The 9,250-nt window shown below is 54.1% G+C and overlaps 1 protein-coding gene across 1 annotated transcript; it reads left to right on the forward strand.

The window, feature by feature from the left end:
* Positions 1 to 384: 384 nt before the first annotated feature.
* Positions 385 to 8,553, forward strand: CXCL14 (C-X-C motif chemokine ligand 14). Its single transcript, XM_019642250.1, has 4 exons — positions 385 to 702; positions 876 to 981; positions 4,699 to 4,812; positions 7,384 to 8,553. The coding sequence occupies exons 1-4, from the start codon at positions 639 to 641 to the stop codon at positions 7,397 to 7,399; spliced, it is 300 nt and encodes a 99-aa protein (XP_019497795.1). The 5' UTR covers positions 385 to 638; the 3' UTR covers positions 7,400 to 8,553.
* Positions 8,554 to 9,250: the final 697 nt, after the last annotated feature.

Below are 9,250 nucleotides of genomic sequence, written 5' to 3' on the forward strand. Positions count from 1 at the left end.
TCTGGGCCACAGGCCTGGGTCTCCCAACAGCTCGGAACAGCCGGCCTGTCTGGCCAAAGGGAACCTCAGGAATCAGAAAAGCAGTGCCCTTAAGCAGCCTCTCAACCGCCCAGTGGAGCCAGGGCACTTGGCTGTGTCCGCGCGCTGGAGTCTCGGTGTACAAGTGTGTGCAGGAGAGTGGTGTGGCAGCGAGAACAGCGGACGAGTGTGTGAATGTGCGTGTACGCGCGAGGCTCCGAGTGTGCGCCGCAGCGATCCCATCCCAGGGCGGCGGGCGGGCGGGCGGGGACGGTCTCCTCCCCCCACCACGCTGAGAAATCTCAGTGAGTCACCGACTGGTTCTGCATATTAATGAGCTCGCTCGCTGCGAGGGCAGGAGCGGATTTAAAAGAGACCTGGGCGGGCGGAGGGAGGCTGTGGAGCGAGCGCGGAGCCCAGCGGAGCGCAACGCGCGGCGACAGCCGAGAGGCACCCACCGACGGGCGACGGGCGACGGGCGCAGCGGGAGCGAGAGGAGCCGGGAAGAGAGGCGCGCTCCGGCTAAGCGAGCAGAGCCGGGCAGCGTCTCCTGGCCGCCACACAGACGGCCGGGCGCCCTCCCCGAGTCCCCACTCCCGCGCCGCGCCACTCCGACCAGCATGAGACTCCTGACGGCCGCGCTGCTCCTGCTGCTCCTTGCGCTGTACGCCGCGCGCGTGGACGGTGAGTGCTCCGCAAGGCCCCTGCCTTCCCGGCCGGTCCTGGGGAATCCAAGCGCCCGATGCTAGGCTTCCTGGAACCCCGGGGGTTCTGGGTGGGCACCGAGGGCGGTCGACGGGCAGGAGACCCCCCCCCCCCCATGAGCAACTAAGTGGCCCCTGCGCTCTCTCTCGCAGGGTCCAAATGCAAGTGCTCCCGGAAGGGGCCCAAGATCCGCTACAGCGATGTGAAAAAGCTGGAAATGAAGCCAAAGTACCCGCACTGCGAGGAGAAGATGGTGATGTGAGTTCTCGCTCCGCACCGTGGGCCTGTGGCCCTGCTCTTAACCGGGTGCTGGGGCACAGCGCAGGGCTGGGTCAGGCAAACAAACGCTTCTCTCCGCCTTTAGCAGGGCCTTTGTCGTTTACCCAGCAAGTCCTTAGGACGCTGGCGCGACAGTCTGGAAGAAAATTTGGAAAGAGTCACTGTCCCGTGCTCCGGAAACAGCCTCTCCAAGGAGTTCACCTTTGCTGGGATTCAAATGGGCAGCCTGTTAGTGCTGCCCTCCTTGCTAGGGTGATCAAGGGTTAAAGGGCTCCGTATGCCAGCTTAGAACACTCAGGCTGAAATCACTCAACACACACCCAGAACTATTGAACAACTCAGACCCAACCTGTGAGGCGTGCTGCCTTCCTGTTACTGGAGAGAGGATTAAAGCATACATTGTGCTAAGCCCTCAGACCATCCTCTCAGAGCCTTCTTCCAATCAGGGGGCATGGACGGCCAGCTTTGGCCTCCAGCGATTCCATTTTGAGAATGATCCTCGCTCTACCTTCGCAGGCTGGATTCCTGTGGGTCCCTGAGCCTAAGCAGTGCTGTGGGAAGTGCTCCGTGGGGGTTAATGTTCCACATGGCTGGAGCCCTGCTTGGTGGGGATGTGGAAACTCTCTCTGAAACTGGGGCAGAGAGAACACTGCGTTTCCTCGCTCCTCTGCCTTCCCAATTAACCACTTGAAGCTAACACCACTGTTTCCCCATCAGAACTCTCTTGGCCAGGAAGGGAGCCCTTGGCAAAGCAGCTACCAGATATCTGCCATGGACCATTGGCCCCTCTTCCCCTCCCCCAGAAATAGGACACACTCTATTCTCAATCTGGGCAAGTGCCTTCCGGCCGCTGGCCCCACTGTCTCAAAGACCTCCCCACAGTGTCTGCAAAGGCAGCCCCCTCCCCCACTGCTGCACTGTAGGGCTGAAGTTTGGGGAATTCGGAAAGCCACTGGGCCTGGACCTAACCCCACCGCCTTCCTTCCCGGGCACCTAAATAACCTCCTGTCCCTGCCCCTTGCCTTATGGACCCAAGTCCAGAAAAATGGCCAGAACATCCTTTTGGGTGGGGGCCAGAAATCCCAGGAGCTGAGGGAGGAGCTATAAGCCCCTCCTGGCTCCCAGCTTGGGGACTGAAAATGACAGGGTCGTTGCATGTTAAGTCTGCAGTCCTCTAAGTGCTGGAAAAAGTTCCGCACGCCAAGCAGACCTGCCGAGACCTTGCAGGGGAGAAGCAGGGTGTGGGGTGCAGTGGTATCTCAAACGGACAGAATGCTCTGTAAACAGGCTCGCTCTTTTTCCTGGCTAAACTTCTCAGAATACAGAGGAAACTGACAGCAGGGCAAGTGCATGAAATAGACTTTATGTAGCCTCCTGAAAACCTGTAGGAGCCTCACGCGATCCGCACGCAGTCACCCTCACTAAAACCTCCACTCCACACCCAGACCTCCCCATCCTTACTGCCCGCCCCCCCCCCCAAATCCCTGAAGGGCTGCAGGTCTTCTCCCCTTTCAAGCTGCTAAGCCTCTAGAACAGACAAAGGGCCAGCACTTTTTGCCAAAGCAGGTTTTCAGCCACAAAGGCTGCACAAAAGCAAGTTTTCCAGCTCACCCTGAGTCACCCAGAAGTCTCTGATGGGCGGGAGAGGGAAGAGGGGCTTTGCAAGTGGGAGTCTTGCACCCAGGAAGGTCCAGGAGAGTCCAGATTCTAGAAATGGCAATTTGTGTCATATGTCCACTGAGCTCATGCCAAAGTCCCTGTACCCCAGAACCACTGAGAAGGACACAGGACCCACAATTTCTGAGTAACTGCTGGGGGCAGAGATCCTCAAGTCTTCACCCCACAGCCAGGATTGTGACAGAGCATGTGAGCCCTGGTGGGAGAGCTGAGCGGGACGTCCCCTCTGACTCCCCAACCCTCAGATCTTCTGGACATAGGATCCCCAGCCTGCACAGTTGACCTAGTTGAGGAAGGGATTTTTCTCAGGCTTTGCCATGTCCTTTCATTCCAAGTGCAAGAGCAGCATTATAGGCAGAGAGCAACGCATGGGCTAAATTCTTGCAGACTGACTAGGTAATATGGGGGAGGAAAACAACTAGACTCCAATTTGAAGCCTGGCTGGCCCCATGCTCAAGACCTTGAAGGAGGGACAAGACCCGGGGAGCGACAGGTCTCGTAGGGAGGGCCAGTGAAGCCAGGGACCAGTCACCCGGCATTAGTGGAAGATCCCTCCCTGCCCCAGGAAGCTTAGGGTATGGTGGGGGTCCTGGAAACTCAGAGCACAAGGGAAGGAAGAGAACAGACTGTCCAGAAATACTCTGCCCCCATTCTGGTATCGAGATTCGATTTCCTTCCTCTCCTGTCAGTTGGGAGACTCAGAGTTCATGGCCACCTCGCTCTCTTCTAGAACTTGGCCCATACGTCCCAACACTTTTATCTTTGGAGACCTGCAGGGGACTAGCTTATCTCTCTCCCTCTCTTGCTGCTCTTCCCACTCCGACCTCCAACCACCCCTCTCCCCCCCGGCCCATTCCTCAGCACCCCAGTCTTCCACCATACCTTGCTCTTGCAGCAACCTCTCAGGAGGTGACATCCTCACCTCTCGCTTTCCACTTTTCCATGTCCCCTAGGTGGTCCCTCATTTTTGAACACCATCCTTCATCCCCCACCTAGAAGCTTCCTCCTAGCTTCTGCCACCCTGACCCAGCCCTGGTTGAGAGGAACACAGCAGTTCCGGGCAGCAGTCATGCCTCCCCCTCCAGGCTGGTGCTCACACACTAAGGCCTCTCTTGCCTGGGCCACCTCATCTTCCATGACAATTACTAATAACAGTAACTATTCCTTGTGTATCTACCAGGTGCTAGGCACTTTGCATAGATTATGTCCTTGAATCATCCAATAACCCTGAGAGGTATGTTCTATTATTATACCCATTTTATGATGGGTACACTGGAATCAAAAAGGTTACCCAAGGTCCCACCCACAGACAGACCTGGACTCTATATGATGCCACCTGCTTCTCTACTGCATGGCTAGGCCTCCACTGGCTGATAGAGGTCTGAAGGGGGGTCTTATTTTTCTGCCCATGGGTGAGACAGCTGAGACTTCATGCTCAGGAATCACAATGGGCTTCGAGGCCAACAAGATTTAGCTTCAGGATAAGCAAATGCCCTGCGCCAGGAAACGGGTTTGAAGGGTCAGACAGAAACCACAGTGTGTGCAGAGCATGCCCAAGCCCTGCCGTGGGACAACTCAGACCAAGGGAAGAGGTCTTGGCATGCGTGCCTTGCTGACATTGGCTCTCTCCACCTCGACGCCAGCTTCAGAGGAGCTGGAAGAGTCCTCTGACCTTTGTTTCTAAGGGAGGCATAAGGCCTGTAGACAACACCCTGTGTGGGGGTGAAAGGTGGCGGGGCTGGGGACTATCCCACATTCTGAGGGCTCCAGGGGGAAAAGTGAGGGCCGACCACTCCATACAGGGTTAGACCCTAACGTGGAGTCAGAGATTAAGAGGACAAACAGAACCTTCCACAGAGCCAGCGAGGGGGTGATCGTACGGATAGTCTCCCTCGAAAGGAGGGAAGGGGCCACAGTGTCTCAGCGCCCTGATCAGGGCAGACCAGGGACACCCATGGCCACACTGAGGGGCTGTCATTCAGGCTCCTCAACCTTCCACCCCATCCTGCTCCATTTCAGCATCACCACCAAGAGCGTGTCCAGGTACCGGGGTCAGGAGCACTGCCTGCACCCCAAGCTGCAGAGCACCAAGAGGTTCATCAAGTGGTACAATGCCTGGAACGAGAAGCGCAGGTATGCTCCGCCTCCTTTCGCCTTTCTCCCCGCCCCTCCAACCTTTCTTCCCACCTGCCCCCCAGATGCAGATCCTAGACCCCTGGTAGGTCCTCTCGCCCCGTCGAATGGATGAACACCCACCACAGTAACCACAGCAGGCAGATATCCAGACATGGCTTGTACACCCCCAGGGACAGGGAACTCACCACGTAACAAAGCAGGCTATTGCTCTCTTAGACAGTGGCAAGCATCGAAAATGTATTCTTTTGTGAACTGAAGTTTGTCTCATTTTAACTTTCATATTAAATTCCTCTTCTAATTTAAATGACGTCAGTTCTCTGACCCCCGGGTTCGCTCTGTCAAAGGCCAGGTGAGCCCCCGGTACAGCGCTCACGTGATTCTTGTGGGGTAAAACATGACACGTAATTTAATGGGTTTATTAACTATAAAACTGTGGGACAACCACAAATGATAAAGATGACTCCTTGCTAACCATATACTCTCCCGTCAAGGTGCCCGCACCCCCTGCTGCCCAGAAATCTGATAAACTCCTTCCCACATAGGTGCAGGAGGGACCTGGGGTTTTACCCTTTAAAATCGAGCTATTCTTAACCTCAGGGGCAGCAGTGGCCAGATGACCAGAGCCCTGAACCAGACCCCCACCCTCTCTGGGCTCTGTTTCCCCATGATAAAAAGATGGCTTCCCAGCTCTGATTTCCTGGGGTCCTATACCTGGCCTCAGAGGGACAGGCCAAGTTCCTGGTTCCCTCCTACCACATAAAGGTGAGGCTGTCCTGAAGTAGACCCAGCCCTCGCACTCAGGGCCTGTTCACATCTGTATCTGTACAGCATGGCCAGGGAAGCAGGTGCGCACACACATGCAGGTGAGTCCCCCAGGAGCTGGTGCCAGCACCTCATCCCACAGAGGGGGAAACCAAGGCTAAGTGGGGGTAGGGAGCGACTTGTCTGAGAGCACAAGACAGGAAGCCAGGCTTCGCAGTGTCACCTTCCCGCTCCCTACAGTCGAGGCCTGCTCTGCTCCTCCCATCACCCGACTCAGCCGGCCCTTCCACCCTAAACTCAACCCATGAGCAGCTCCCACAGCTGACATTTGGGCCCAACCCCAGTACCTGAGCCTTTTGTGCTGCCTCCAAAACTGCCTCGTCTGCAGTTGCTTGAAATAGAAAGTGATGAGAGCAAGAGATTATTTTCTACACATCTGATGGGAATGGAGCCCTCTTCCTGGTCAGGGCAAGCAGCTCACGTGGCAAAAGCAGGACCTGTCCCATCCCGTCACACTCCAGCCCCTGCGTCATCAAAAGTGTAACGAGGCTGACCTTAGGGCCAGTTCATGGAGGGGTGGAGAACATTTTCATCCGACTCCTGGGAGATGCTCAGACCTTTTTCCAGGTGCATTTGTCCCTCACCCCTCCACCTGGGCAGCAACTTTAAAGAACAGGAGGCAGACTCAAGCCCGTGCAGTCCTGTCATTTTTATTTCTGCAAATTCCTACCATGAGGGCAGTAAGGGCACCTCCGTCCCCAGAACTCTCATCATGTCATTATAAAATGAGCTCACCCCTCTTTCTTGGGATGCTGAGATGTCCTGGAAGAGGAAGGGGGCATTCATTCCCTTGTCCTCCCCCCCTCCCTTCCCTGTAAAAGATCAAAAATGTCTCGTGAATGTAGAATGGAGATAAGGAACTACCTTGAAGTCCTCTTTGCAGAGAGACTAGGAGAATGCTGAACCTCAAGTAGAGGAAGGAGAGGACAGAGGACAGAGGGCCTGCCCAGTCCCTGAGGCCCAGACTAGTGAGCTCTGAGCATCTCAGGCCCAGAGCTTCCGATTGCCACTGGCAGCAGCAGCAGCAGGCATTTGATTTCAATGCATCATGAGGTGGTCTTGCGCAGAAATCAGGAAACAGGCGGAGGGAGCAATGAGCTGTCTGAGTGTGAAGCGTGGCCCTACGGCAGCCATGGGGCAGAAGAGAAGGGATTAAAGTACATAAATTAGATGGTTTTGGAGGTGAGGTGGCAAAGTCAGCTTGTGGAGGTACACAGGCCTGATAAGTACTCAAGGAGACGACCTGGAACCACAGATCTCCACAACAGCCCCAGTCTCACGAACAACTCTTTAGTCTTAAGGCAGTTCCTCTAGAACTGGTGTTTTTCTGGAGGAAATGCATTTTTTTTGGACAAAATAGAAAGGAAGACACAAGCGTAAGTTGAGAGGGGAGATGCCTCTCGTCCTCCCGCCCATGCTGGAGACAGAACTCATTCCTATCACGGACATTCAATGTCTGTAAGTCTCTTGTTTCCTCGTATACAAAGAGGATCCGCTTCCCAGGGCTTTGAAGATAAAATGAGACTGCAGAGGTGGAGGCTGTTTAGAAGGCACAGAGCCAGGTTCAGGTGAGCTTTTGTGGTCCGTGGGATGGCATCCTTTGAGATGTTCCCCCCACTTCTCCCGTGCTCCTGCAGTCCCAGGAGGGGATGCTCCCAAAGACAAGAAAGAGGCAGCAAAGCCACCAGCCCGTGCACTGCCTGAGTCATATCCCGAGCCATTTACACTGGTGTTTTCTCTCCCCAGGGTCTACGAAGAATAGGGTGAACAACCCCGATGGGAAAACATCTTACTGGTTGGGAGACAGCAAAGAACTTTGCAGAGTTAAAAACAAAAAACAACCTTTCCTTCTCACAGGCATAAGACACAAATTATATATTGTTACAAAGCACTTTTTACCAAGGGTCACTTTTTACATTTTATAGCTGTGTGCAAAAGGCTTCCAGATGTGAGACCCATCTCTATTGTGCTCCAGACTTCATCACAGGCTGCTTTTTACTGAAAAGTGGGAAACTCATGCCTTTCCTTTGTTAAAAAAAAATGCTTTTTTTTTTATTTGTCCAGATATCACTTATCCATCTGAGCTTTATAAGCGCCTGGGAGGAACAGGGAGCATGGTGGAGGCGTTTCACAGCAGCGCTGCTCCGCTCCTAGCACAGGAAGCTTTCCGCTCAGAGGTCCTGGCGCCTCGGCACAGCTGCCGCGGGCTCTCCCGGGTTCATGGTCAGTCACAGGCGCAGGGGACCCCACAGTGGCCCCAGCCGCAGGGCGAGCAGAAGCAGATCTCTCTGCATCTGTTCTTTTATGAACTAGAGTTTGGCTGCCAGGGAAGTGGGCTCCAGCCCCCTGGTTCATTTTTTACACACTCTAAGGAAACATTTTCAAAATCCCGGGATGGCGAAGCAATCTGTCCTTAAGGAAGGGCTAGGGTCTGCTCTCCAATCTGTGGGTTTGCAGAAGGTTCACTGCTTCCATAGTTAATGCTTTGGAAGTAGGTGAAGTTTCTGACCCTGTTAGCAAAAACAGGAGAAAACCTAAAAATATACAGATACACGCACGATATACCGCTACGGACACAGGTTCTATTGACAAGGGAGAACCTTCAAAGCATGTTTCTTTCCCTCATTGCAATGGAACATGCAGTACTAAGCCAATCTACCCGTGATTCCCCCACGTAATTCTTCAATGTTAAACCGTGCAGTCCTGTTTTGTAAGCTAAGATGACCATGTGCCCTCTCCTTTGTAAATATACTCATAAGAATGCCCCCTCCACACATGGCCCCCTCAGCATCTGCCGCATCGTACTGCTGTGTCTTATGCTATGTAAATGTCAGAAACCATTAGCGTTGCATGCAGGTTTCATATTCTTTCTAAAACAAAAAGAAAGTAATAAAATATATTTGAAATGTACCAAAATTCTGGACTACTGACTTTTCTTTTCCATGTAATTAAGCCAGGATAACAATCAAATGTTTACCATGCCCTGAGTAGACAGAGACAAATGTACTGGAAGGAAAACTGGTGTTTTTTTCCCCAAATACCTGTCAACACTGTCACCTTTATGGAATGTCAGCACAGTCCTGAGACATAAAGCCAGGCCTCGAAGCTAAGGCTTCCTCCCCACCTGACTTCCACACCTGGAGTAGGTACATCAGACCAGCCAGGTCGGTGTGCACAGTACTGGAGGGTCCCACTGTGGTCCCCATTTAGAGAAGAGAGGAGACAGGGGACTAGTCAAGATCCCTCTGGTCCAGGGCCCCAGGATTCCCGGGGCAGGTGATCATGGAGGGGTGGGAAGTGCCCAGTAAGAGGCCGTGGGTGTCTGGAGCCAGGCTGTCGGAGCCACAGCTGGGGAGGTACTGAGGCTCCATTTCTGCTTCTGCAAGGTGGAGACGAAAGCATACCTCATGGTGCTTCGGGGGCTGAACGAGGCAATCCACGTATAGCACTCAGGACCAGGACATGGCGAGCACTGGGTAAACGTGAGATCCTTTCATAGTCACAAGACCAGGCCACCTGTTCTTTACAGAAACTGCCCACAGCCGCATCTCACTACATCCAAGTCAGCTAGGCCCTGAAACTCTGCCTGCCTGGGTGCCCCACACTCCACAGC

The sequence above is a fragment of the Hipposideros armiger genome, unplaced genomic scaffold (assembly GCF_001890085.2).
Source record: "Hipposideros armiger isolate ML-2016 unplaced genomic scaffold, ASM189008v1 scaffold_66, whole genome shotgun sequence".
NCBI lineage: Eukaryota > Metazoa > Chordata > Mammalia > Chiroptera > Hipposideridae > Hipposideros > Hipposideros armiger.